Source organism: Erythranthe guttata, chromosome 8, assembly GCF_056151865.1.
Source record: "Erythranthe guttata isolate IM_541 chromosome 8, IM_541, whole genome shotgun sequence".
NCBI classification, from domain to species: domain Eukaryota; kingdom Viridiplantae; phylum Streptophyta; class Magnoliopsida; order Lamiales; family Phrymaceae; genus Erythranthe; species Erythranthe guttata.
Window position 1 is genome coordinate 27,206 of NC_142540.1, and position 27,819 is coordinate 55,024.

Genomic DNA, 27,819 nt, shown 5'->3' on the forward strand with positions numbered 1-27,819 from the left:
CGTGATATGTGGAGATATTAAGGGGATTTACATATTTAAAAAAAATTAATTGATTTTTCATAATAATACAGTAATATTAAATAGGGGTATTTTGGATAATTTGAGTCAATTGAGTCTATAACAAATATCAAGTAACAAAATTAGATTTATCATTAAGTAAGAAATTAACGAGGGATAGCCCCTTAAAAATAACTTGTTTAGTTAATTTATTTTTTTATCATTAAAAAATTAATTATAAGTAGTACAATTATAATAATATTAAGTATAATTAAAAATAATTTGTTTAGTTAATTTATTTTTTTGTTATTAATTTTTTTATAATTAACTTTTTTGTCATAAGTAATATAATTAAAAATAATATTAAGTATGATTAAAAATCATTTGTTTAGTTTTTTTTATTATTAAAAAATTAAATATAAGTAATATAATTATAATAATATTAAGTATATTAAAAAATAATTTGTTTTGTTAATTTTTTTTATTATTAAAAAATTAATTATAAGTAGTCTATTTTAAATTTATAATTTTCAGCCTCAAAAGATTTTAAAATTTCAATTTTCACCCCAAAATAGTGTTTTCCGTTACTTGCTAACGGACATGTAACGGCGGGGACCACAAGTGTTTAAAATTGAAACTTGAAGGTGAACTTTGTTCACTTTGGAAAAGGGGGACCAAAAGTGAAATCGGACCAAACATGAAGGACCAAAAGTATAATTCTCCCAATCGAACTTGTATAAATAAATTATTTGATTTACCAATTAACTGAATTTGGGTATATTGAGTTACTTGTGTAGATAGTGATTAAATATGAAAAAATAATTTTCATCTATAAATATTATAAATTAGGATACGATTATTCTTAAATTACATATTTTTGCATTTTATACTTGCGAAAAAAATTAAGTACGCTCTACACCCTATGACAAATGATAAATATTTCACCATACATCAAGAATTTTTGGTGATAATTTTATGTGATAAAACATAATTTTCAAATAATTATAATACAACCTCTCTTTATTTTTTTCCTTCCATTTTTTTAAATATTTTTATAATCTGAAATTTATTTTTGAAAAGTTAAATTTAATTAAGCAATTTTTATTCTAAAAGAAATAATATTAATAATAAATTTGATTAAAAGAAGAAAAAAAACCCATTGTTTAAAATCCAGGCCAGCGGCCCACTGCATATATGTCATGGGCTCTTACTCATTTATATCACCGCCCCGTAGCCCCGCCCCGACATTGTTATTTTATTTTATTATTATTATTACAATTACTATAATATTATAATAATAATAATAATAACAATAATTATTATTATTTATTATTACTTATTACTATTACTACCACTGTTAACAGAGGTAAGCAGCATTTCGTTAGCATTTTTGACGAAAGGAAAACAAAACTGGGAATTAAGGAAGCGACCAAGGGCTCCGTAATTCTGTCTTTCCTTCCTCTCTGGTAAAATCAAATTCTCAATCGTCGACTTTCTCAAATCTGCCGTTATTGAATTATTTTTCGTTGAAGCACTTGTTAGCTGGATCGATTCAGACTCCGTCCTGTTTCGCTTCTCCCTCTTTTTGGTGTTTTTTTTTTTTTTTTTTTTTTTTTTTTCAATGAGTCTAATTTTGAAGATTCTTTCCTTTTGCTGAGTCCCATTGACTAGTGAATGAGGATGGGATTACAATCTTCTGGTAAATTCCTTGAATTTGCTAGAGGATTACAACACCATCCCACTTGTTCGCCATCCACTTTCTGAATTTTGCCCATCGACAACCTTTCAAGTCTGTTTATTATATCTTTACTGCATCATCTGCACACGCATAGAGCACCGCCCGTGGGTTTTTCTTCTCTCCAGGGAGAAGTGGGTTACTTATGGACGAGGTTTGTACTGGTACTACAAGGGTTGAGGAATCGAGCTCAACATCATCCTCATCCACATCGAGGCTGATATCCTGGCGTCCTAAGCCGCTCGCCTTCCGTCCTTATTCCCCAATTCTTGACACTAGTGCAAAGCCCCAAGTTTTACGAGTGGTTGTTAGAAGACCGGTAGGTGATGATTTATGACTGTTCTTTTTGTTAACTGCAAAGTCCTCTTGTACTATACTAGATAATCAATGGCCATCCCATTTAGTGAACTACTGATTATTGGTATGCTTCTATATATGCTAGCTAACATATCGCACAAGAAGTTTTATGCTGATAATTCCCAATGTTAAAACCTGAGAAGTAGTCGATTTTTCAGATAAATGCATACATTAGATCAATTTAAGCGAGGATGACGTGCATGAATGCCCAAAAGCAAAGATGCATTGATCTGGTCCAAAAACAAATTACTGACCTCTTGTAGAAATCATGATTTTGTTTTCTTGACCTTGAGGTGTCGATTCCATTGCTAAGCATGGTTCTAGTTGATGCCTTTTTAAGTAGATTAAAAATTAAAGTGTTGCTTTATGCAGATTAAGTGTCACATTTTCTTCTGGGATTAGATAGAGAGATAGATAAGACGCAAGAAGTGTTTTTCAATATTGTTACTTGAAAGGTCAGGGGATCAAGATCTTGTGGTTATAATCTGGGGACTGGTTTCCCAATGAAATGTCAAGGTTTTGTAAGATTCACCTATTTTTGGAGTAGAATGAGATGATTCCTATTGAGTAGTAACAGTTCGAAGAGGCCAATGAAGACTGTTTGTTATATCTTTTTCTTTTATTTTAAAAAATAAGCCATTAGCTATTCTATCATATGGTGATTTGTATTTGGCTAAGCATATTTAGATTCCTCACGTGGCAAGTTGCGTGCCTATTTGCTTTTTGCGTAATTATATTTTCAGGTCTTGCATTTGAATTATTTGTTATGTTTACTAGTGAGTCTTTTGGCATGGAATGTATTTACATTCTAACACTTATTTTGAACTAGTAAATCCTCTTTGGTATGTTTTTCTATGTTGCAGCTGGTTGCTCGGTTGACTAAGGATATCGTTGAGATATACCAAATATGCAACCCTCAGTTCCGTTATTCGGAAGAGTTAAATCTAAAGAGATTCTTGACATCACCATCTACCGGACTGTCGAATGATGGTTGTGATAATGCGAACTCAGACCTAATTCTTGCTGTAAATTATTCGCTGGTTAATACAGATACAAATCGAAGGTAAGACTTCTGTCTAAGACTGCCCTTTTTGTTGATTATGGTGTTATGCAGTATGCTTAAGGGGTTGAGAGAGCGTGATCTTTTGTTATTGTGGACGTTAGACTAATTTATGATAACACTCAAGATGGAAGTGGTAATGTAGCAACTTCTCAGAACAGATTAGTTTTACGTATTGTTCAACTTGAGCAGGTGGAAGAAGATTATGGACGGAAAGTAGATTGTTCTATCTTATTTTAAACGTGTTGACCTTCTCGTCTGATTATATATCAACACATCACTGCGAAATATTTGGCTGGACCTATTTGGCAGGCCTCTTGCCCCTCTTACCATTAGCTCCTCTTTAGTTCACCATATCACTGGATTCCCTTGAAAATGGTTATCTAAAGAATGGATGAACATCAATGTTTGAATAAGAGCACTTAATTATATTTGGTGTCTGCTTGACTAAGATGGGTTATGAACGACCTAATGTCATGAAAATTGTATTATTCATTAACAAAGAACACACATCTATAAGGGATGATACAAGTGTTTCCATTTTGGCTGTTGTCTACTTTCTGCTTAGGACTTGTATGGACATTACTTCATACAGTCTTTTGCTATTTATGTAGTGGGTATATGCAAAATCTTGAAATCATTAACTGTAAAACTTCATTGGTTCAGAAGTATTGAAATAGTTATTCCACTCATCAAGACATTCACCATGACCGTTCGCTTTTTACGGTATGCATGCCTGTATGTATAATAGGTCACCATTATAGCAGTGAGATTTATTGAACGAATGATTGATATTTTCTAAGCTGAGAAAAATTAGAGAAACAGGTTGAGCAATTGTTCGAGTCTTATTCTTTGTGAGAAACAATATGTTGCTATATTTTCTATACCAAGCATGATGCCTTACTCTCAGCTAGTATTGAGGAAAATCGTGCAGAAAAAAACAAAAAACATTTTTTTCTATCTTTGCTATAGGATAACAACATGGAAGCAACTAGGAGAAGACATATGTTTTCATCTCGGTCCTCCCCTGATATGAATTGAGTAAAAGGAATGCTGTTTTTAACTTTCTTACACCTTCTGACATATAAAATTGTTGTTTGTATTAGTGTTCTGCTTTCTTTCTCCCACTTTACTCTTGTTTTTGCAACTCGGGAATACATATATGAGGATATGTTTTCTAATGACTTGCCATCTACTTCTTTGTATTCAGGTACATTGTCAAGGACGTTCTTGGTCATGGGACATTTGGGCAGGTTGCGAAGTGCTGGGTTGCCGAGACGAATAGTTTTGTTGCTGTTAAGATTATCAAGAACTTACCTGCTTATTACCAGCAGGCACTTGTTGAAGTCTCTATTCTAACAACGGTAAACCCCCTTGAACTGGATTTATCATTTTGTCTTTCAAGTACAAAACTTCCCAAAACATTCTCAATTGTTTCCTTGTTCCCTAGTTAAATAAGAAGTTTGATCCTGAGGATAAGCACCACATTGTTCGAATATATGATTATTTTGTGTGTCAGCGTCACTTGTGCATCACTTTTGAGCTGCTTGATACTAATCTGTAAGTTACTTATCCAAGTATCTAACTCCGAATAAATCCTTTATCTTTCTTGAGTTCATACCTTGGCGCCTCGTCACTTTATTTGGAAGTCTTGTATCAGGTACGAGCTGATAAAGTTGAATCATTTTAGGGGATTGTCATTGAGCATTGTGCAGCTATTCTCAAAACAGGTAGTACATTTGCTTGCTTCATATTAATATGATTTGAGGAAGGTCACTATGGGATGGCCTTGTATTTCTGTACCCGTGTTATTAGATTAGATTTCTTGTTGTCTTAGATATTGCGTGGATTGGCTCTTATGAAAGATGCTAGCATAATTCATTGCGATCTAAAGCCAGAAAACATTCTTTTATGCACAAGGTCAGCTACTCTTTGATGATATTGGACTACTTAATTCTGTCTACATCTTGTCATCTTCAATATATAGAATGTCTCTTGAAATTGACAGTGTGAAGCCAGCAGAAATCAAAATCATAGATTTTGGATCAGCCTGTATGGAAGATCGGACTGTTTATTCTTATATACAGGTAATGATCTATCATTCTAAGTGTATAACATTCTCGATATTGATTTGATTAATAAGGTATCATTCTTTTGGTTCTTTTGCAGAGTCGGTACTATAGATCACCTGAAGTTCTTCTTGGATATCAGTATCCTAGTATATGAAATTAAGTAATTGCGCTCGCTATAACTTCCTGAGGAACCCCAAAATCGCCTAGATTTCCTCACACATCCTGAGGAACTAGATCCTCGTGGCACCTTTGTTTTTATTCATCTTCGTTTCTCTCGCTTTTGTAACCCCCCCCCCCCCCACCCCACACACACACACACCCCAAATCGTTCAGATTTTTTGTGATGTAAATTATGCTTTGGGACCTTAACCTTGCGCAGGTATACTACAGCTATTGACATGTGGTCATTTGGGTGCATTACTGCTGAATTGTTTCTAGGGCTTCCATTGTTTCCAGGATCTTCAGAGTTTGATCTTCTCAGGAGGATGATTAAAATACTAGGGTATGAAACTTTACCTTTTGATTAAATCATACCTGTCTAACCGGATAAGCTTGGTTTATATTTCTTAGTCCTAAGCTCAGTCGTTCTTTTGTTGACTGTGATTACATATAGATACACTAGATATTTCAAATCGAAAAAGGACGTATCAAACTTAAGTGTGGTTTACTTGAAAACTTACACTAAAAGTTAGCATGACAACAGTTCCAAATAGAGTATAGATCCAGGACCAATCTTCTGCATTAAATTGAATAGCGCCATGAGATTGTTTTCTAGATACAGTCTCCTAATAATGCCGATGTAAGGGACCAGTTGGCCTTTTCTTGTGTTCTTGGTGACGAGACATAAGTACCTTCTCTCCAGGAAGTCAAAGCCAAAACCAAAAATCAGATTACGAGTCAGCTGTGGAACTAATGTTGGTACATATATCATATCTTGTCAGATTCAAATAAGTTTGACATAGTCTTTGGTTTCAACTTAAAGAGTTGGATCCTATATTTGAACATGTGGCAAAATCTTGTTGATTGGAAGATGGCCCTTATAGTTTTGGGAGGGTTATACCATTTCATCATCTCTTTTTCCTCTGCCCTAGTCTTTAAGGTTCGATGCTAGGGACTGGCACCAATAGAGGGAATGAGAGGAAGAATTTTTCCTAAGCATTCTGATAATTTAACTTCAGAAAATGTTTCTGAGCAATGTTGTCAGCTCATAGAAGAATGATGGGACACCAAAGAAGGTTCTTGTGTCATGCTTGACAATCTGTGGTATATAAATTAATTCGAGAATAGTTTATGATTATTTGTCTTGCCTGTTGGAGGACCTCTGAAATTGAGGTTCTATTATTTGTTGTCCTTCCCACAGTTATGTTAGGTATTATACTGTCACAAAAGGTGATGTTTCTTTTCTTTTCCTTGTTTCTAGTGAGAGAAATTGATTGATTTGGTACCCATTGCTACGAGAACGTTACTTTGAGAGGATTGAACACGATTGATTGATTTGAGATACAAATTTCTTTTAATAATAAAAATAATAATAATAATAATAATAATAATAATAATAGTAATAATAATAATAGTAATAATAATAATAGTAATAATAATAATAGTAATAATAATAATAGTAATAATAATAATAATAATAATAATAATAATAATAATAATAATAATAATAATAATAATAATAATAATAATAATAATAATAATAATAATAATAATAAATAAATAAATAAATAATAATAATAATAATAATAATAATAATAATAATAATAATAATAATAATAATAATAATAATAATAATAATAATAATAATAATAATAATAATAATAATATACATTTCTGCCAATATTGCTCTGTTTATTTATTAGATAGCTTCCGAAATGGCTTAATCGCATGCAATGTGTAGGGGCCAACCTCCTGATCATATTCTACGGAAGGCAAAAAACACTAGCAAGTTTTTTAAATTCATTGGGAGCATCAACCATGAAGAAAGGGACCAAAATCATAGAAGTAGTTGTAGCATGTTCCTAGTTTTGACTGAAGATGAATATGCAGCTGTAAGTGATTCCTCGATCTTTCAAGCTAAAGCTTAGTATTTTTTTCAGTTTGTATCTGTGTAATATATATATATATATATATATATATATATATATATATATATATATATATATATATATATATATATATATATATATATATATATATATATATTGCTTACTGTAAATGAGTTTCTGAGGTCTACTGATGAAGTGCATTTATGGTTTTATGCCATTAATTCTTTTATAAAGATACCTATGAGAAAGATCAGTGCAATGCAAAATTTCCTTCTATCTGAATATATTTCAAAGGAACTTTGTCAAAACCCAAAAAAAAAGAGAGAAAAATGAAAAGAAAGCTCAGGATTATTCATTCTGCAACTTTCTTAATGTCTCCTTTCATTTCCTTCATATGTTTCGACCCATTCATTTGGCACATTTCTTGAAACAATCGTGTGTACGCTATATTTGCATTTACTTGTGCAGGTCCTGATACAATCCTGTATTACCTCTGGCACCAAACCCTTTTGTTGCTTTTTTCTTGACTCTTGATTAATCTGTTAGTTTATATCTATAAAGCTTATTCATTTCTTTTAATTCTGATTGTGCAATTTGGTGTAATGTTTCTGTGAATCAGAGGGAATCAAAAAAACCATCAATCGGGAAGGAGTACTTTCATCATATGAACCTTGAAGAAATTGTCACAAAGTACCCTTACAAGAAGGATTTGACAGAGGAAGAGATTGTTAAAGGTTATTTTCATCTTCTTTAAAGCGAGTCGCTCAACTAGATAAGGCTTTTTTTTTGCGGGATATGTTTTCATGTGTTATTTCATAATAAGCTAATTGACTATTCATTCTTACAGAAAGTCAAATACGATTAGCATTGATTGATTTCTTAAGGGGTCTCGTTGAGTTTGATCCAGCAAAACGGTGGTCACCTTTGCAGGTGATCGAACCTCTCACCCTTCAATACTTAAAATACACGTCTTTTTTGTAAATTCTTTATTTTCATGATCTAGATAGGTTTATATCATCAGCAGTAATATTTAACCCTCAATGAATGCTTTTCGTAAGAAATTATTCAACAGATAACTTAGTATGTTAGTTGAAAGGTAAACTACACCATCCTCCCCTGAGAATAGGTCTAATTATGCCTAGACCCCTCAGGTTTATAAAATTACAAACCTCCCCCAATGTTTAGTTATTATTAAAAAGTCAACCAAATTCATTAAATAACATTTTAACCCTGATCATTTTCTTTGATAAGTTACACCGACCTCCCTTGAGGTCAGCTCTACTTACTTTTAGATCCTCTCATTAAAATACTTTCATCACGACACTCCATGGCTGCGCATGAAAAATTACCATTTATTCTAGTAAATTTACCATTTTGAAGTGATATATATATATATATATATATATATATATATATATATATATATATATATATATATAATTTTTGTTTTTAAATTCAAATACTATTACAAATTGGGCAAGTAGGGAAGGGGTAGAATTTGAACAGTAAACCTCTACTAGTAGTAAAGGCCATTCATCCTAGTAAATACTCAGCACCAAATATAGGACTCAATTAAGCAATCATGATTCAATTGTACCCATCATTAGTTGTGACTTGTGTATACTATGTTAGTTTTGTTCCTTTTCCATTTTTGTTCTATTCCTTAATACATTATATTCCAGTGTAATAACCCATGCATTGCTAGCTCCGACTTAACGACTAATTTTGAGCTAATGAGCAAGAATGTGATACTGTCTTCATTTAATTTGCCCCGAGTCAAAAGATTTTTCTAAATGATTTGTGTCTTTATTCCTCGGGTCTCTATTCTTTCTTGGTCCTCTTGTTGCCTGCATCACTCCTTCCTCATTGTACAACACTTATTTTTAAGTCTATAATGGTTTTGTAGCATAAGTATCCATGTGATTTAGACTTCTAGTGTTACTTGGCTAAAGACTATTATTCACATAATCTTATTATTCCTTTCAAGCACTGATACGTAAACATAAAAGAGGAGACTAGATATTCTGAATCTCGAGCTCCCGAAAAAATTGAGTGTAAATAAAATGAAAATATCCTGCATCAGATGACCAGAAACTCAAAATAGGAAAGCATTTAAAGCTAATTAATTGAGATTCTAATTTGGATTCAATGAAAGATTGTCTTGTGTTCTCAAGTATTTACATATTTCTATGTCTCTTTTTTGTTCTTGTTATTTGCTTGCTGTGAGATTTGATATTCATTGATGTATAATATTTGATCATTAACTTCATCTAGGCTTCAAAGCATCCCTTTATCACCGGGGAACCCTTCACATGTCCATATAAACCTGCTCCAGAGACCCCTTACATGGTGAGTTTATATTATTGAATTGCCTTTTCACTCTTTGGATTCTAACATGAAACTATTCAGCTCCTCTTTGGTTCCTGATCCATGACCTGCTTTACCGGTCAAAGAATTTAGGGTCAATTACAATCAACCCCCTGATGTATGTCATAATAACTTTAAGGTCCCTGTGGTATTCATAATTAAAAAACACCCCCTGAAACTAACGGTGCGTTAGAAACCTTAACGTCAGGGGGTGGTTGTAATTACGAATACCACAGGGACTTTAAAGTTATTACATCATACCTAATGGAGTAAATGTAACATTTTGCCTCTATTTAAATGATTAAAATTCTAATTCTTTTATGCCTTTTTTTAGTCCTTGGGTGCCCTAGAGGGTAATAGTAACGATTACACAACAAAAAAATAAAAAAATAAGTTGGTCCAACTTTTACTTCAATTTATTATAGCATACTTGATTTAGGGTTTTTACTTTCCAAATTTCAAGCTTCCCGCTTTTACTTCGGTTTACAGTTTTAGGGATTCTAATTTTTTAAAAATATAAAAAATTGAACCAATTATTTTTGTTTATTCATTACAATTACCCCCTAGGGCACCAACGACTGTAAAAAAATGGTCAAAAATTATAATTTTTGATTATTTAAATATTCAAAAAATGTTACATTACCTTCCTGAGATATATGATATAATAACTCTAAAGTCCATGTGGTATTCGTAATTACAACCACCCCTTAATGTTAGGGTTTCTAACATTCCTTTAGTTTTAGGGGTTGGTTGTAATTATCAATACCACGTGAACCGTAAAGTTATTATAGCAAACCTCAGTGAGTTGGTTGTAATTTACCCAAGAATTTATTATTTGCCGTGGTAAAAGTCAACCCTTACCAATAGTTGAGCACACATTCTGAAACAATTTGCTGGCCAAAATTATCTATTTATTTTGTTTTGAGAATTGAACACCGACCATAGTTCAAAATTATCCTTCTGACAAACAAAGGGTGATGAATTTTGTGAATGTTTTCAAGTGTCTACCTTGTTTTCTTTTTTCAGCCTGTTTCTCAAAATGTTAAGGTTGACCATCACCCAGCTGGGGGCCATTGGTTTGCTGCTGGTCTCTCCCCTAATGTAAGCAAATTTCTCCCTTGAAAATTGGCAGTTGGATTTCTTTGATTGTCTTGGGCCTAAACCATCTTTGGGTTTTGTTCATGTAGATTTCAGGCAGGAACCGAGCAGTGATGCCAAACAGCCCGCATTACCAATTAATGTCATATGTGCATCCAGGTAGTTATGGTAGCTTAGGAAGCCATGGAAGTTACAATGATGGCACGGGACTTGGAAGCAGCTATGGAAGTTATGGTGACAATTGCAATTTTCATGGATTTTATTCCCCCGCCGGTCCATCTGGAATGAATGTCTATGCACAAAGTGGTATCTCAATTCTTGGGAGTAGTCCTGATACTAGGCGCATCATGCAACCACCGCACGGGAATGGAATTGGTTTTAGCCCTGGAATTTTTGCGCCTATGTCGCTTGGTTCCAGTCCTTCGCAATTCACTCCTCCTAGCTCCTATAGTCATATTTCAGCTGGTTCACCTGGACATTTCGGTCCTCCTTCTCCTGTAAGAGGCAATTGTCAGGGATCACCTTTGGGAAAAATGGCATATGGTAGCCATTACAACAGAAGAAATAACTGGGCCTATCATGGGAATTATCAATCCCAAGAAACTGTATCATCTTCTAGCTGTCAAGGACTTGTTGCTGATATTAACACCTGTTGCCAGTCTGAGGGCAACTCTTCTGTATTTGTTGGCTCTCCATCACACCGACTGCCCATCCCAAATGCATCAACATGGAGAACACAACAAGGAGGCAGGGGTGTAATCTCTGATTACTCCTCTTCGCATATGCAAACTGTTCAAGGGAGTGGATACGACAAGTCTGAGGCTAGTAACTCGTTGCCCGATCCTGGAGATTGGGATCCCAATTACAGGTAGATATGTAAATTCAGCTATGCAGTTTTCATTGTGCGCTCACAATAATTCAGCAATCTCAGTTTGCATCAACACTTGATCTGTTTGATAAATTTCTTAGTTTTGCCTTTTTTTCATTGATAGAGTTATCACCGTTGCATATTTTTTGGTCGAATCCATACATTTGGTAAACAATCTCTTGTTATATGCTTGCTGATAAACTACCATGTGAATGCCATGACATAGCAATATTCCCACATTCTGGACAATGTCATTTCAAGATAAGGACAGGTCGTAAGTTACAAGTATTAAAAATACTGTTTATGTGATGGTTAATTATGAAGTTGTTGAGGTAGTGGTTTTGCATAATACGGTCGTCCATTTATCAGAAAGCACCTTGTCAGAGTACCTATTTTCTATGATTAAACTATCTACGCATCTTTCAGTGATATATAGCTTGTGTTTATATTGCATTACTTTTGTCTATTTCAGTGACGAATTACTTTTGCAAGACGATAGTTCAGATATGAACAGCATGGCTAGCGACTTTAACAAGGGGATGCACTTGAATCAACCTTTAATCTCTTCTGAAACAGGAAGATCCAGTCGCATATCAGATGCCTCAACGCAAAGGTCGGCATTATATTGTCAAATTTTTTATATAGCAAAACAGACTTTGAATGTGTACAAGACGGACAGGGATCCTGAATATATATGGCAGTAAATAATAGGGACGTGGATCGTCAATAAGTTTGTGAAGCTTTATTTGGTTCTGTGTATTTATAGTTGTAGAGGCTGAGTTAAGTTTAATGTTTTGTGGAGCATGATATAGGCATGATGGGCATATTCAGTCTGGAGAAGCAGGCAGTAGTAATGCAGCAGCAATCCATGGTTATGCCCATAGTCAGACAAAGAATCAATCATATTTTATGCCGAGCCGTTTGGGGCAGCAGCAGCAGAGGCAATATCTAGGGAGATCAGCACCATTTCGTGATGTAAATGTGCAGGCGGCCGCACATCCTCCTCCTCCTCCTCCTCAATATTCACATTCTCCTGGAAGCAAGGACGTACGTCCAACACAACCTGGGCTCCTCCCCCCTGGCAAGTTTATGTCATGTTATTATTTATTTACTCACTTGAAAGTGAAACACATTATTGTTCTCACACACAGTGGTACGGTGGTATTGTATTATTTACTTACAGGAGGACGTAGAGGCAATGTATCCAATGCTCATCCTGCTGCTGCATTTTATGGAAAAAAGGATCATGGAAGGAATGGCTGAATAAAATTGAATTACTTTTATAATTATTTTTTTTATTATTATTATTATTATTAATATATTGAAATACTGTCATCATGTCTGCCTCCGTTGTGGGTTATTGTCTTGTTGTCAATTTTCTAATGTACTAGTAGTATTCATTCACTTTGGTCTACTCGGTTGGTTTTTAAAAAATCCAAAAGCTAAAAAAAGCTTCATTTATTACACCAGAGCATTTCAAATGCCAATTAGTTGTGTTCAGGAATGGAATGTCATCATCTGCTTTTAACTGATCATCTATTCTTCAACATTTTCTCCCCTTTATTAATTAATACTTCAATTTGAACCTATATGAATTAACCCTAAACTGCTTAGCTACAGAGTTTTAGTCATCTAGATGAACCACAACCCATTGTTAATCATTTCATCTCTTCCACTCCTTTAATATTTTCACAAACTTTTTTCTATATCTTTTCAATATTCTCCTAAAATTCCAAATTAACGTTTTTGGTTTGGTAATTGTGAAATAGTAATACATCAAATATAAAGAAGGAGAATAGAAACACAAAGAAAGTAAGATAATTTCATGAATCTTAGTTTACCATATTAAATAATCCTCTCCACAAAAAGTGTGATCCTCAATGATAATTTCATGAATTTTAGTTCACCATATTAGAGAATTATTTCCACATAAGTGTGATCTTCAGTAATTTAGTTGTAAACTAACTGTGCGCCCACGACTCTTTATGATTCGAATAACTCTTTATCCAATTACAGGCCATATTTTAATCTCAATCATCGATCATATCGATTAACGCCCAATGAATCATGATTGACGTCTAACAACTACGTATCACAATTCCCTAGATGCAAATGAAATGTCTACAAGAACTTTAATTTATAATAAACGTACAATACGGTCTCTTTGACAAACATATGTCCCAATTGCATTACATCTATTGGTCTATCGAGACCTCTATTATTGTTCGATAACTGATGACATCTTAAAGTTAAAAAGTCCATGCGTGATTTAGAGAAACCCTTTTCTTTAAACATATACAAATACTATTTTTGCAACACCTCTCTTTCCCTTTTACATATATTTTTTAATTTATATATGCATCATTTATTGTTTTTCTTTTTTTTTTTTTTTTTTTTTTTTTCTGGTTGCAAGTAAAAAGGGGACGTGGAAACTTGGAAGGCTATAGACCACCCAAAGCAAGACCAAAAATCTAAACCAGCCAATAGTTATTGACCTCTCCCTTTTTCCATATCCTCACACAAATAAGCCTTGATTTTAAACTATTATCTTGCTACCATATTATTTCCAACAAAATAAAATTGCAATAATAATAATAATAAAAATAATAAATAAAGAAGAAGAATAAGAAACAAGGGAGGGAGAGAAATAGGGTGATTTCAGTTGCAGCACAAGACAACTTCCTCTTCCCAAGCACAGGTGCAGGTAAGAAAAATCAAACACTTCATTCATGCCTGCAAGTATTTTGACATGCTTCATAATATCTAATTTTCTTGCACATTTGTCCCCGCCAATTGTTGTTTTCTTATAAAACCAATTAACTATCATCAATCACCACTTTGTTCCTTTGTGTTTCATCGACCGTATCGAAACCATTTTTATTATATTTATGAATTGTAAGCATAAGCTAATAGCGATCAATCAGTAGGTAGGGTTGTGAAATCTGTGGATCGATCCCCATCCAGATCATCTGTTACATAGTGGCAGCGTGTGGGTGATGTTACGGAGCTGGTGATGATCATGGCCACTGCTGCCGTTATAAACGGACTTAGCACTGGTAAAAGGCTCCTACTCAGTTCTAGCTTGTTCTATTCTGATGTTTCCGACAAGTTTGTTGCTTGCTCCACCGATTCACACTGTCCAATTGCTTCATCTAAGAAGCCCATCAATGCCAAAAAATCTTCCAATTTCTTCTCCAATCGACATCCCCACTCCATTAGGGCTCTTAAAGAACACGTGGACGCTGCCTCCGATCCTTGCACTCTGGAGCCGTGGCTAATTCATGGTTCCACCCTCTTAGGCGAGGAGGATGAAACATCTGATGAGTATTTGGTCGATGCTGTCCTTTTATTGCAAAAATCTTTGCTCGAAAAACAGTGGAATCTTTCTGCTGAGTCATCCACAAAGCAAACAGTTACTAGTCCTAGAGAGAGAACTCCAGCTCCAGCTCGAGCTCGAGCTCGCAAGAAAATTACTCAGGTCACTTGTTCTGGAACTAGTGCTCGATCCCGCAGAATGGATTCTAGGAAAAAGGCTGTTGGCCGGAATATTTCCAATTCCCATCATGATAATGTAAGGAAACAGTGGAGATCAATAATCAGTCCAGAACTTCTTCAGAATAGCTCGAGGAGAGGATATGTAAAGGGTGTTATAAGTGAGGATTTGCTCACCCATTCCCAAGTCGTTCAACTATCACAAATAATTAAAGCAGGTCTTTTGTTGGAAGACCGCAGATCCAGGTCATTCACATTTATTTACACTGTAATGTAAAACAACTGCTTCTATCTATTTCTATGCTTCCTAACTTCCATTCCATATTTCAGATTGAAAGAAAGATTGGGGTGTGAGCCTTCAGATGAGCAGCTTGCAACTTCCCTGCAGATTAGCCGTGCTGATTTGCAGTCAAAATTGATAGAGTGCTCACTTGCTAGAGAAAAGCTTGCCATGAGCAACATTCGACTTGTCATGTCTATAGCTCAAAGATATGATCACATGGGTGCCGAAATGGCTGACCTTATTCAGGTTAATATATTTTCATTTTATTATTTATTTATTTATTTTTCTTCTATCCAACAGGATAATGTGAAACTTCTTTCACTTATGCAGGGTGGTTTGATTGGATTGCTCCGAGGGATTGAAAAGTATGATTCTTCAAAGGGATTTAAGATCTCAACTTATGTTTATTGGTGGATTCGGCAGGTTAGATCGTATACCTAAGCTAAATTTGGTGCTTCTAACCAATTTTAGAAATCTGAAAAGAATATATTGCTCAGTTAGCAATTGATAGACTATCGAACTTTTATTCTTCTGAGCATAAAAGTTGCGTTGCTCTTTTATATGTAAATTAGTCAGTCAAAATCAAAGTAAGATTAAGATCACCACAAGATTCAACAAAAATAAATATGATTTTGACATGTTTTTCTATATTATGCTTCTAAATGCAAGATTTGTATAATGTCGTCCTGCCAACATTTTCGGCCCTGATCATATCAGCATTGCCAGGGAGTGTCAAAAGCTTTAGTGGAGAACTCAAGAACCCTAAGATTACCCACGCATCTACATGAAAGACTAAGTTTGATTCGGAATGCAAAGGCTAGACTGGAAGAGAAAGGAATAACTCCGTCAATTAGTGTAAGAGATTACATTTTAAAGATTGATATTTCAAGTCCTACATAAATATTAATTAATTGAATGACATTCAATATTAAGTTGTCACTGACATTTGATCCATTTCAGAGAATTGCTGAAAGTCTGAACATGTCGCAGAAAAAAGTGAGGAATGCCACTGAGGTACTAAGAATCCTGCTCTGAGATTTGTATCAATCCAAAATATACGTGTGATCCTAATAATAATAATGATGACGATGATGTTGTTCTGTATCCAGGCAAACAGCAAGGTATTCTCGCTCGACAGGGAAGCATTCCCATCATTAAATGGTATTCCGGGAAAAACTCTTCATAGTGTAAGTAAAAGAATGAGGCAGTCAAGTCATATTTATATTTGATTGTAGTGATGGTGAAAGAATGAATTTTGTCTTTGTTTGTGTGTTACAGTACATTGCAGACAATCACGTGGAGAATATCCCATGGCATGGGGTTGATGAATGGGCACTTAAGGTACACAACATAATACACATGTATGGGAACGTGATTACTTTACCATAATCACGATTGAGATAGCATTTGTATGTTTGCAGGACGAAGTAGATAAGCTGATAACTTTGACGTTGAGAGAGCGGGAGAGAGAGATTATCCGTTTATATTACGGGCTTGACAATGAATGCCTGACTTGGGAAGATATCAGTAGAAGGTGGCCGCCCCATCATTGCCTCTATCTGATTGAAATAACTAGTGATTGGTTCATTGAAATAACTTGTATATTATTGATTTAATCTTTCAGGATAGGTTTGTCAAGGGAAAGAGTAAGACAGGTGGGACTTGTTGCTCTTGAGAAATTAAAACACGCAGCCAGGAACACAAGATTAGATGCCTTGTTCATCCAACATTGATGGATGGATACCTTCATCCATATGGCCACAAACACAGTTTTTGTTTCTACTTTCTGTATATATAAATATAAACATAAAAGTCACATTTTACATAATATTATGGAGAAATGTTTATATCAGATGACATGGACTAGGACCATCTTTTGTTAGTATAGTTGCGCACTTGTGTTGCATAATAAATATCATGCATCAAAAGGACATGTACAATTCAACAAAAAATAACAACTCGGAAGTTTGCCATATGTTGTCTGATTTTAAAAATACAACTAACAAGTCAGCCAAAAGAGTGTACATACACAACTAGATGGATGTTCACTAGTTTAGTTAAACTAGAAATGTTAAACACGACCATCCCACAAGCATTCAGAGTTGTTCATTTTGCTCCCCATCAGCAGATTCTGGACCTGTTGTGGAGGATGTAAGCCCAATGCATTAGCCCGTTCCCAGCGCCCTAGTCTGCTCATCCCTAAGCACGGCCCGTACGCCATGTTCATGTCAAATTGTCTCAGAATCATCTCTTCCTCATCATACTCCTCGTCTGTTTTTTTTTTTTAAATACCAAATCAATCAATCAATTATGCCAGTACGAAAACTTTTCTGAAGGTTTCTCACCAAAATAGATAGAGGAAATATCAATTCAGTAAATTAAAAAGGCGGTTCTGAAGGCAGTAAATTGCAAATTAGGGCTTCTCAAGACATTCCTTTGTTCTTATCATCAAACAGGATACGCCTCCTCTTTAATTCTTCGTTAAACATCTGTGTATGTATATATGTATATATATATATATAAATAAGAAAAAAAGAAGAGGAAGGTAAGACCTTGAAGATCGGGAGAACCGTGAGATAAAAGAGCAGGAGGCTGGACGACGTCGGAGCCGCAGGAGGCTGAATGCTTTGGCTTCGCAGATTTGATTGGCTTTCCCGATTTGTTTGGCTTTGCCGATTTCTTCTTCTCTCTGAAAAAACCCTTCATGTCCGACGACGACGACGCCATTTCAATTTTGAATTTTGAATTTCGAATTTCGAATTTTGAATTCTACTCTGTTTCTCAGTCTGTGTGGCCGTCATTTTATATGTTCCAGTCCATTAAATTGACCTTGAAACTTAAGCTCATCCAAAAAATACTCGGCCCAATAAGATCAGAAAGGCCCAATAATTCAATTAATTGAACTTGATATTTACAATAGTTGGACGGCACGGTACAGTGCCTGAAAAATTTGCACGTATAAATTTACAGAGAGTGGAAGGACGTATAACAAATGTTTATGGCAATTTGCACACCTTATTCATCTTTATAGAGTAAACAAACAAATTAGATGCCTACACTACACTACTATATTACGATTTCATTTCAAAATGAGGGTCTTAGTACATGAAGCAATAAATCTCCTCCTCCTCGACAATTATTATTTTATCACGAATATTTAAAAAGGCTGAATTGTTGATCGCACATATTAAACACAAGTTTCAGCAACCCACTCACAGCGTGTCATGGCATGGAGATAATCAAATATATATTGTATATTATTATTATTTAATATAATCCTAATATAGTTTATAGAAGAGTTATCACCAACTGCTAAACAAGTTCCATCATTCTGAGTGATCAGCATCCATCTTGTTCAAGTGGAAACCACCGTCACTGTTCTTGTGCACCTCAACCTTGAACTTCTCTTCTTTTCCTCCTCCTCTCTTCACCTTTAGGAGCATATCAAACTTGGCACAACTCTCAACAACCTGTCCAAACACACAAATTTCAGTTCCACATAATGCGATAAAACTTATATCAACTGCTTTTCTTTTTCTTTTTTTTTTTAAATTTAAAGAAGACCGTGCTTGATGTATAACTAACATAAGACAAAAGAGTTACTCAAGTACCAGTGTTGACAAAAAATTAGCATTAAACCAAGTATGCACACAACGTGATATTCTACCAAGTATCGTATGACTTCCTTTGTCAAAAACTTAATGCTACAACAAGAGACTTGTACATCTAAAAAATAATTGTTTATCACAAAATCTTGAATCTTATTTTCAATCAAAAAGAGAAATAACGTATATTCAGGTAAATAAATGGAAAGTAAACAGATACCCACGTCACATTAGCAATCACATTATCCATTGATACTTCAACTATGCCAAACAATCAAAATAGGGACCTACCTCCGCATTTGCATGGACTACCTCACTAAGTTCATAAGGGAACAATGAGTTAGACCTCATCTGAATCGTCTTAACAGCATGATTAGCAGCATCCTGAACAACAGGATCATGCACAGGCACTGACTGCCAACCCCCGACCTGTTCATCTGATATGAAATGAAGCCATGGGAATCACAATGCAAATTCAATCAGAGATGCTAGTTATATTCATAACATGCTACATGTGTGCCACGATCATAACATTAGTCATCTATTTGTGCGAAACATTACAAACCATGTTTACCAACGATTTGTCATCACCAAAAGAATCCAGCCACATCCAACAATAAAATTTGGGGTCAAGAACAGGGCTTTCTCCACAAACAAAATAACAGGGCTAACTTTTCAGTACAAATTAAATGTACAAGAGCACGATTTATTTGCGAATTTTTCAGTTTTGAACTAAATAAATTTGCAGATTTTTAGATAGAACACAAGAACAAAAGCAAAACAAAATGACAAATGGCAAATTAATCATAATACATAGTCTCAGTTTAGTTTCCCAAGCCAATTACCTGCTGCTGGATGACCAGCACAATCTCGACCCATATTTTTCTTAGTTTATTTACTTTCAGCGGCCAGGACAAGTGTTATAATTCACAACAGAAGCAGGACATGGAAAAAAACAATTCGATTATCTCAGAGGCCCAGAGCACGATTACATTTTGCACACTAGTCAAGATAAAACAACAAAAAAATCCATTGTAAATGCGAGGGTTCATTCCAATGAATCAAAGATAAAGTGGAAACTTGTCAAGGAAAAGAGTTATATCACGTTATAGAACTAACTAGAAAATCGAAGTACAAATGAAAGAAAAATATGAGGAGAGTGGTTGGCTAACCTTTCTTAACACCTAGGTCAGAGGAAGTAAAGGGGGGAACATCAGAAAGGTGCTTGAATTCTTGGAGTTCCTTAAAATGCATCCATGGTTTAACCCAAACTTTGGCCTCATATAGTTTCTTAATACCAGCAGCATCAACAACTTCAAGAGTAAGATGATGAAGTGAACCGGCAACAACTTGTTCTTTTGCATTCACAACCCTGACCAGCTCAAGTAATGCATTCTGAAAGGAAAAACCAACAAATTTATCAACAAATTTATTCATCTGCAGTAGTAGTAGAAGTAGGGTTGAGATAGAGATACCACCTCCTTGTTGTTGTGCTGTTCGACAGCAAAGCGGGCGAGGGAGTCGATCTCTGTATTGGTGTCTTTGAGGCCTCCGAGAGTAGCCATATCGTTGTTTTGTTGTTCTGCACAAAACCCTAAGTTATGAATTGGGAATACAAAATTGGAGAAGAAGAGGACAGCAGAAAGTAAGATTAAGAGGAAAATCGAAGATGCTCTCATCTAGTAATTCGCAAAAAGTAAGATCAATGAGAGAGATGATCAATGATATGGATCTTATTCAACAATATAATATGACGCGTGTTTATTCGACTCGTCCGCAACTCGCTTAGTGTCCACTCCGCCTTTTCAATTGCTTACACCTTACTCTCTACGCGCTATCTATGATTCTATTTCTTAGATAGAATTTGACATTTGGAGTTTATTTCTATTTCAATTCAAGTATTAAAATTGGAACCAATTTGGAGAGACGGAGCAGGTAGCCTTGATGGGCCGACTATGAGGAGTGGAGAATACTGGAATGGGCCGAAGCCCGATTTAACCCCCAAAAAATCCCAATTTAGAGCTTCCTTGCTTTATCCAGTTGTTTTGATCATCTATCAAAATTCCAAAATTCCCCAAATATTTCCAAATCCATGATGAAATGAGAGATGAATTTCTCCATATCCCACAGCATAATTTATGGACGACGGTAAACACAAAATCATTCCTAAGGTAAGGTATCCTTTTTCGTGTTTATTATGATGTTTTCTGATTCGTTCATTACTTACTAAATTGAATTGTATGCTCGATGATTTTTGCAAATCCATTGTAGCTGCTTAACAGCTCCTTCCTTTTCTGTTGTTGTTTTTAAGGATTACTACAAGGTCTTAGAAGTAGAGTATGATGCAACTGATGACAATATACGATTCAATTACCGGAAGCTTGCATTGGTTCGTAGTTTATCTTCTCTGACTCTTGACTCTGACTCTGAAGCAGAGCTAATCTTCTTATGGTTAGATCTAATAATTAATTAATTAATTAATTAATGAACACCTTCCCCCATTACTAGTGTTCATCTCTAATAGATCATCATGGATGCTCATTCATTCATTCATTCATTATTCAGTTAATATTACTTTTATTCTCCTTCATTCATTATGGTACCCGTGCAGAAGTGGCATCCCGACAAACATAAGGGTGATATTGCTGTTACTGCCAAATTTCAAGAGATCAATGAAGCTTATACTGGTCACTCTCTATCCCATACTACTTCTTATTTTCTCGCACTTCCTATTTAACAATTGATACGACTAGTAGTTGGCCAAGCCGAGCTCCTACTGGAGTTTGCCTCATCTCTTATTAATTAAATGACTATCCTTTAAATTATCATCTATCCTGGGACGAACTGCAGTTGTGTCCACCTGTCACTTTTAGCATCATCTCTCTCCTTTACTAGGGTTGCAATTTGGGTGCTACTTCCGCCATTAAGCAGACTGAATCTTGAAAATATTTTCATTACAGTTTTTCTTATTTACAAACACATTATGCCCTTTGAGGTAGTTGCAACTGTGGAGGCTTCTGTTAGTTGTCCCATTAGGACTCTTAAATATGTAAATGTAATTTGTTCAACTCTTGAAATATGCAATGTTAACCCTTGTTCCGAACACTTCCTTGCAGTGTTGAGTGATCCAGATAAAAGACTTGAGTATGATCTGAACGGGAATTATGAGATTGACAAGTATACTCTGGGGGTCAGTAATTACGCACCATGTCATCTTATTATTATTCTATATATCTATTGTTCATTCCTTTTTAAAGATCACTTTTTTTATAATCAAAGTTCAGCTTGCTGCAGTCATTAATCTTTGAGACTTATCTTGCTGATAGTGTCAATTCGCATTTGTTCAATACAGGAATATTTATCGAGATTCAAAGGAATGATACTTACCTGTAATGGGCTTGGTATTAGTCACACTTCAATTCGGTATGTCTGACCATCTAGCCCTAGTGCTAGAGTTGTTTTATTACCTTTTCAAGTAAGACAAAAATGCTGATCCTCATCCTACACTTGTGGCAGCTGCACTTACATAGCATTTGATATTTCTTGCAAAATGGTGCCGATTCTCAGGAACTAGTCAATAAGTTTTTACTTTTTACAAAAACATATTAACATGAGCCTTTTTGGATAATTGTGAGGTGTGATTCTGGTCACTAGATTGCACAAGTCTACAACCCCACGCGTCTTATGAGATAGTTTTGGACTTGTCAATTTTTTAGTGTTTCTTATGATTTATGTTAGCAGTTATTATATTTTTCTGTAATAGTAATAAGAGAGGAAGAGTAAAATACTAGGGATTAATGATTATTACAAATTTACAATAATAACAAATACCATAACAATAGTAAACAAGGAGTTTATTGGACTTATTTGTAGATCACTTAGTATACACAATTTGATACATAATTGATTCTTTACAGTCTATAATTTGTCCTCTCATGTGAATTTGGAGTGCTCTAATCCACAGCATTATGAATTATGAATTATGAGTTATGAATTTTATCATGTGCATCTTGGTTGCATTTGATTTTGGTAATTGTCGTATGCAGGTCACAGCCACTGATGGAACTTAAAGATTTAAAAGAAAAGTAAGGTTTGGACTTTGGAGTGATGCCATTGTATTTGTTCATCTATATCCCACCTCAATCCTTGTGCTTTTTGGGTAAGAATATATTTGTATGATACATATACTGTTGCATGGAAAGTGATGCGCTGCTATACTTGACGAGAAACATCTGTATATTGGTCTCATACTGTAAGTAGTAATGCTATCTATGATTTCTTGTATATGCTAGTTGATAGATGTTTGTACCCTGTATTTGTTTCTTTTTCCAGATTAAGAGAAATCATTTTAGCATTATCAATATCTTTTAACAAATTTGGATTTTCTCCTGGTACTAGTCCTTTTAATTGAACAATAAGAGATGTGTAAGGACAGCCTAAAACAGAAAATGATCGAGCAGCCAAGCATTTGAGTTAATAAATCCACAACCAAGCATAAGGATTAGAAGAAAATTGTTAATAATGTGTTCTAAACATAGAACATTTCCCGCGCTGCTTGCTGTCTCGAATTATTCTACTATCTTTACAAAATCTCCAATATCATCATTATATCCATCTTTCTCCCTCTCTCTCATATAATGAAAATATCTGAATCAGCTAATGTAACTAGTTACAACATAGTTTGTACATATACGGTTCATTAAACAACAAACAACTAAAAAAATATGGAACAACATACAGTTTGGGTTCATGTGGAGTCACATCATAAGCTAGAAATTTGATCAGAACCTACATCGGACCACATAATACTCGAGCTTTCCTTATGGAATGAAAACGACTGAGCTAACTTCACAGCATCTTGTACTCTCAACCGAGTCCCCTGTTGTGCAACAACTACAGATGCAACCTTAGAAGCTAATGTACCCATGCCTCTCAAATCAGAGACCCCATGTAATAAACCATATAATATGCCAGATGCATAAGCATCCCCAGCTCCACAAGTATCTACTGGCACACAAGGTGATGGAGGGATGTAAACTGCTTCTCCTTTTACTCCGATATATGATCCTTTAGGACCATCTGTCACTGAAACAAACGGGACAAAATGGCTCAGGTACCTCGTGGCAGAAACTGGGCTTTCTTTTGACGGAAAATGACAGAAAGTTCTTGCTTCATCACTGTTTGCAAATATGATGTCCGCATAATTTGCCATGATATCCCTGCCAAAGAAAACATAAAACTTGAATTGATGATGGGCAAAGGCATATGGTACCCTATTGTGAGTAAAGAAAAGGAGACATCAATATCTTTTTTAAAAATTGGCTTGTTTAATCTCTCCAAAAATGAGTAGCTACAGAGTGATCTCAACGTTCAACTAAGATGAAACAGTCTCTTGTTTTGTAAAGAAAAATCCAAGGAAGATAAAGCACAAATGAGATGAACTTCAATAAAAACAAGCCTAATTTACGATCAGCGAATCTGACCATGAATCTTTCAGTCTTTGTTTTTAAAATCATTTCAATGTAAACGACTTTCCAATAACAACTCCAGCTAATTTGATTTTAAAATTCACAGAAATGCAATGACCAACGGCTATCCTGGTGAGATGTGAAGAAACATAAACAATCGGGTATGTTGCAAGCCCACTCACCAGAAATCATCGTAATGTCTCTCAATGCAGGTAACATCTGACGCTGTGATGGCAATCAGAGCGCCACACCTCCGAGCCTCTTCGCATACCATGGCAATCGTTTTGATAGTGTCAGGAAATTCAAATAAGTATCCTTCAATTATTAATATACTTGTTTTGGATATCAAGCTGGCCAAGCACGGATCGTAGTTTACCCTTGAAGATGTACCCTGATTTCATCAAAGGGGGTTATTTGTGAGAAATTTATGAACTTATCTTACTTTCATATAGCTTGAGAAGTTTAGATAACAACCAGGATAATGATTGACGATTCCCTTATGGAATGCATTCAAACTTCTTTACATGTTAGAGCCTAACTTCACATATTACTGGATTAAGCTCATCAGTTGAATCATTTTGCAGCCCATAGAATCGATCAAGGGGTGAAGATTCATCTCATTATTTAACAATTCTTATTCATTGGTTTTGCTAATGCATTATTAGTTTCAAACTAGCCATACCCATGATGTGTTTGCCTACAACACAATGCATACCTAACTTGGTCTGTAATCAGCGGCACTAGGAACTTCATTTTGTCTGAGTTAAAAAGCGATATATAGATAACTAGTGAAACCAAACTTCATTTTGTCTGAGTTAGAAAGTGATATATAGATAACTACTGAAACCAAACTCCGATATTATTTTTTTTCAGAAAAAACAAAAGGTTCTGAATTTACATCCTGAACTGTTTCAACTTGATCCATTTGCTATATTAAAGTTCATACACATTTTGTAGGAGAAATAAACTAATCAAAAGAATTGTTAGTTTGAACATATGTATTATATCTCAGGACCCAACACCGGCAACTAATATTTTCATAAAATTGCAGAAGCTTACGAAAGAAAAATAAAAAGTAAAGGAAAGAAGAAAGAAACAGAAAGGTCTGGCTATGTAAACTTCATCTCCACGAGAATGTACTAACGAATTTTTTAAAGCCTTACTGTATGCTTAGACAATCTCATAAGCACAGTCATGGTTACTCCGTAAATGGAATTCTAAACGTTTCATTATAAAAGATACTACTAACCTGGTATGCAAGCATCGTCCGATGGGCATCCGGAGTTGTGAGAACAATAACAGTTCCTGTTGTTCCATCTTTAACTGGTGCTGAAAGGAAATTCACATTTGCTCGGCGGAGTTTTGATCTATGTAAAATATACAACAAAATATAATTTATAAATCAGGCTCATCAAAAGTAATAACAAGACAAAACAAAATGTGTGCAGTATGGCTAACCCATTATATAGAGAACTTTCACAAGTACGAGATCAGTGAGTTATTCTTCCAGAAAGAAATAAAAACACGAAATCATGGAAGGTAAAGTCTCTAGAAGCAAGGGTAGAATCAACCTAATGGAGTATGAATAGTAAAAGTTGTAAAAGTATGAATATGTCAGAAAGAGAGTGTACCGGTAGAATTCACCTAAAGGATCACTTCCGACACTACCTGCCATGGCAACATTCAAGGAAGGTCTGCCGATGGTTTGACCACCAAGCCTTGCCAAGGCCACCAAGGTGTTAGAAAGAGAACCGCCAGCAGCAGCTTTGTAGCTGCATCCATCCATGGCTCGTAAAACTCTGCCTCTTTCTTCATGATTCACTACTTTCCTAGTACCCTTCTCTAACCCAAGTCTATCGAGAAATTCATCATCAACCACGCCAGAGAAATCCACCTATAAATGGTGAGAATGAGTTACATTACATAACTTTAATTCAGACAAAAGTCACAATCTACTTTCGTGTCAAAATGACTAATCCTAGACCTAAAAAAAGGGAATATTTGCATAGCATATCCAATAATGCAAAATACACATGAAGACTCTCAAATAGAGAAGAAATTACCATAGCTTGGCCGAGGCCCAAAACATGCCATCCTTGTGGAGAGGAGGCAGGGGATTCATTGTCATGGTGTGGGTGGGGTTCGTCTTCGTCGTCAGAATCAGAAACAGCTAACTCATCAGTAGAAGAAGAAGGAGTAGAATCGACCAAACCATCTGCATAGGTGCCGTCGCTGTCACTAGACATGGAAGAAAAATTGGAATTGGAATTGAATGGGAGACAACATGTGAGAGGATGAGAAAGTATGTGTGTGCGGTTAAAAATGGATGAATTGAGGGTTGAGGAGCCAAAAGAGAAAGTGGAGGATGGAGAAAAAAGGTCGGAAAATGGGGGAATTTTTCTGAGTGAAAAGGAATTGGAGGCGGGAGAAGAAGAGGATGATAAGGAGACGAGAGAGAAAGACATGATTGATCCAACAATCCTACACCAGTGGAGAACGTCGGTCGCCACCCACTATTCGCTCCGCCCCCACTACCATCTATTTTTATATCTGGTCTCAGTTTATCTTCAAACTTCACCTGTATTTTTCTGTTATACCTATTTTGTCCTTCTTCTTCGCCCCTCTCTTTTACATCCAAGCAAACTATAACAGTAATTTCATATTTCTGGAATTAATTAAGTTAGCACTTTTTTTTTGGTGCAACTTTTTACATGTCTCGCAATAATAAAATATTTATCTATAAGTAGGATGGTGATGCTGCTTTAAAATGTTGGGTCAGCCCAATGGTCTTGAAGCTCACAGGTTTCTTAAGTTCGGAAATCTTCAAGCCCAATATTGGGAATGCCGAGAGTCCTTGCCACGCGTCCGAGTTAGTTAAAGGACCGACTTCACTTGTTAATCTGCAAAACAGTTGAAAACACTAGGTGACACACGCGTCCGAGTTAGTTAAAGGGCCGGCTTCACTTGTTAATCTGCAAAACAGTTGAAAACACTAGGTGACACGCCGAGGGTAGCCCGACGATTGTCCTCCGACGCTCAAGTCATAAAACTATCACAATATAAACAATTAATATTAATTACTTGCCTAAATAGTGTGTACCTTATTATGTGATTGATAACACATATTTATAGGTGGAATTTGGTATGGTTTTCTTGTAAAAAACTAATGTGGTACAAAAAATATTAGCTTTCTTCACATAAGATCTTATGAAGTTCTTAATTAAAGGCCTTTGTGTTGGGCTTTTCCTTTTAATGAGTTTTTTGGGTTAAAGCTCAATTAGGCACATCATTAAGCCCTCACTCCCAGGTTGAGCCACCGGCCCGTGGGTCTGCATGAGAGTAATTGGGAATAGTCGCTCGAAGACGAAA

At 35.2% G+C, this 27,819-nt stretch overlaps 6 protein-coding genes across 7 annotated transcripts; 3 read left to right on the forward strand and 3 right to left on the reverse strand.

Annotated features, from left to right (window-relative positions):
• The first annotated feature begins 1,353 nt into the window (after positions 1-1,353).
• On the forward strand, positions 1,354-13,066 carry YAK1 (YAK1-like protein 1). Its single transcript, XM_088821387.1, has 18 exons — positions 1,354-2,051; positions 2,953-3,152; positions 4,360-4,513; positions 4,600-4,709; positions 4,810-4,879; positions 4,987-5,069; positions 5,158-5,236; positions 5,319-5,359; positions 5,601-5,723; positions 7,122-7,272; positions 7,889-8,003; positions 8,117-8,199; positions 9,544-9,618; positions 10,663-10,737; positions 10,824-11,602; positions 12,075-12,215; positions 12,415-12,683; positions 12,786-13,066. The coding sequence occupies exons 1-18, from the start codon at positions 1,878-1,880 to the stop codon at positions 12,863-12,865; spliced, it is 2,802 nt and encodes a 933-aa protein (XP_088677513.1). The 5' UTR covers positions 1,354-1,877; the 3' UTR covers positions 12,866-13,066.
• Positions 13,067-13,981: 915 nt separating this feature from the next.
• On the forward strand, positions 13,982-17,229 carry SIGA (sigma factor A). 2 transcript variants are annotated; one of them, XM_012995156.2, is made up of 10 exons: positions 13,982-14,306; positions 14,530-15,340; positions 15,425-15,623; positions 15,708-15,800; positions 16,104-16,232; positions 16,338-16,391; positions 16,487-16,564; positions 16,656-16,718; positions 16,799-16,911; positions 17,002-17,229. In XM_012995156.2, exons 2-10 carry the CDS (start codon positions 14,616-14,618, stop codon positions 17,108-17,110), a joined length of 1,563 nt encoding a protein of 520 aa, XP_012850610.1. In that variant the 5' UTR covers positions 13,982-14,306; positions 14,530-14,615; the 3' UTR covers positions 17,111-17,229. The 2 variants fall into 2 exon arrangements, with proteins under 2 accessions (XP_012850610.1, XP_012850616.1); XM_012995162.2 differs by having other exon boundaries at positions 14,154-14,306; positions 14,527-15,340.
• An 88-nt stretch (positions 17,230-17,317) lies between these two features.
• Positions 17,318-18,173, reverse strand: POLD4 (polymerase delta 4). The gene is made up of 2 exons (XM_012995184.2): positions 17,930-18,173; positions 17,318-17,648 (listed from the first exon to the last, which is right to left on the reverse strand). Exons 1-2 carry the CDS (start codon positions 18,102-18,104, stop codon positions 17,449-17,451), a joined length of 375 nt encoding a protein of 124 aa, XP_012850638.1. The 5' UTR covers positions 18,105-18,173; the 3' UTR covers positions 17,318-17,448.
• Positions 18,174-18,533: 360 nt separating this feature from the next.
• LOC105970362 (cysteine proteinase inhibitor 6) lies at positions 18,534-20,661 on the reverse strand. The gene is made up of 4 exons (XM_012995173.2): positions 20,461-20,661; positions 20,155-20,377; positions 19,274-19,419; positions 18,534-18,847 (listed from the first exon to the last, which is right to left on the reverse strand). The coding sequence occupies exons 1-4, from the start codon at positions 20,659-20,661 to the stop codon at positions 18,704-18,706; spliced, it is 714 nt and encodes a 237-aa protein (XP_012850627.2). The 3' UTR covers positions 18,534-18,703.
• A 175-nt stretch (positions 20,662-20,836) lies between these two features.
• On the forward strand, positions 20,837-23,339 carry LOC105970333 (uncharacterized). Its single transcript, XM_012995145.2, has 6 exons — positions 20,837-21,153; positions 21,294-21,371; positions 21,594-21,669; positions 22,099-22,172; positions 22,335-22,405; positions 23,029-23,339. The coding sequence occupies exons 1-6, from the start codon at positions 21,121-21,123 to the stop codon at positions 23,069-23,071; spliced, it is 375 nt and encodes a 124-aa protein (XP_012850599.1). The 5' UTR covers positions 20,837-21,120; the 3' UTR covers positions 23,072-23,339.
• Positions 23,340-23,449: 110 nt separating this feature from the next.
• NARA5 (pfkB-like carbohydrate kinase family protein) lies at positions 23,450-27,548 on the reverse strand. The gene is made up of 5 exons (XM_012995133.2): positions 26,514-27,548; positions 26,082-26,344; positions 25,700-25,817; positions 24,633-24,841; positions 23,450-24,201 (listed from the first exon to the last, which is right to left on the reverse strand). The coding sequence occupies exons 1-5, from the start codon at positions 26,913-26,915 to the stop codon at positions 23,745-23,747; spliced, it is 1,449 nt and encodes a 482-aa protein (XP_012850587.2). The 5' UTR covers positions 26,916-27,548; the 3' UTR covers positions 23,450-23,744.
• Positions 27,549-27,819: the final 271 nt, after the last annotated feature.

Coding starts and splice junctions, on each gene's coding strand:
- POLD4 (XM_012995184.2), bottom strand. CDS start 18,104: ATGGCGTCGTCGTCGTCGGACATGAAGGGTTTTTTCAGAGAGAAGAAG. Junction 17,649..17,929: donor CGGTTCTCCCGATCTTCAAG/GTCTTACCTTCC, acceptor AAAAAAAAACAG/ACGAGGAGTATGATGAGGAA.
- LOC105970333 (XM_012995145.2), top strand. CDS start 21,121: ATGGACGACGGTAAACACAAAATCATTCCTAAG. Junction 22,173..22,334: donor TTGACAAGTATACTCTGGGG/GTCAGTAATTAC, acceptor TGTTCAATACAG/GAATATTTATCGAGATTCAA. Junction 22,406..23,028: donor ATTAGTCACACTTCAATTCG/GTATGTCTGACC, acceptor TGTCGTATGCAG/GTCACAGCCACTGATGGAAC.
- NARA5 (XM_012995133.2), bottom strand. CDS start 26,915: ATGTCTTTCTCTCTCGTCTCCTTATCATCCTCTTCTTCTCCCGCCTCC. Junction 24,842..25,699: donor GGACGATGCTTGCATACCAG/GTTAGTAGTATC, acceptor TGATGAAATCAG/GGTACATCTTCAAGGGTAAA. Junction 24,202..24,632: donor AGACATTACGATGATTTCTG/GTGAGTGGGCTT, acceptor TTTCTTTGGCAG/GGATATCATGGCAAATTATG.
- SIGA (XM_012995156.2), top strand. CDS start 14,616: ATGATCATGGCCACTGCTGCCGTTATAAACGGACTTAGCACTGGTAAA. Junction 15,341..15,424: donor TTGGAAGACCGCAGATCCAG/GTCATTCACATT, acceptor TCCATATTTCAG/ATTGAAAGAAAGATTGGGGT. Junction 16,233..16,337: donor GAATAACTCCGTCAATTAGT/GTAAGAGATTAC, acceptor GATCCATTTCAG/AGAATTGCTGAAAGTCTGAA.
- YAK1 (XM_088821387.1), top strand. CDS start 1,878: ATGGACGAGGTTTGTACTGGTACTACAAGGGTTGAGGAATCGAGCTCA. Junction 5,724..7,121: donor AGGATGATTAAAATACTAGG/GTATGAAACTTT, acceptor TGCAATGTGTAG/GGGCCAACCTCCTGATCATA. Junction 7,273..7,888: donor CTGAAGATGAATATGCAGCT/GTAAGTGATTCC, acceptor TCTGTGAATCAG/AGGGAATCAAAAAAACCATC.
- LOC105970362 (XM_012995173.2), bottom strand. CDS start 20,661: ATGAGAGCATCTTCGATTTTCCTCTTAATCTTACTTTCTGCTGTCCTC. Junction 20,378..20,460: donor AACAGCACAACAACAAGGAG/GTGGTATCTCTA, acceptor TTTTCCTTTCAG/AATGCATTACTTGAGCTGGT. Junction 18,848..19,273: donor TAGTCCATGCAAATGCGGAG/GTAGGTCCCTAT, acceptor GTGTTTGGACAG/GTTGTTGAGAGTTGTGCCAA.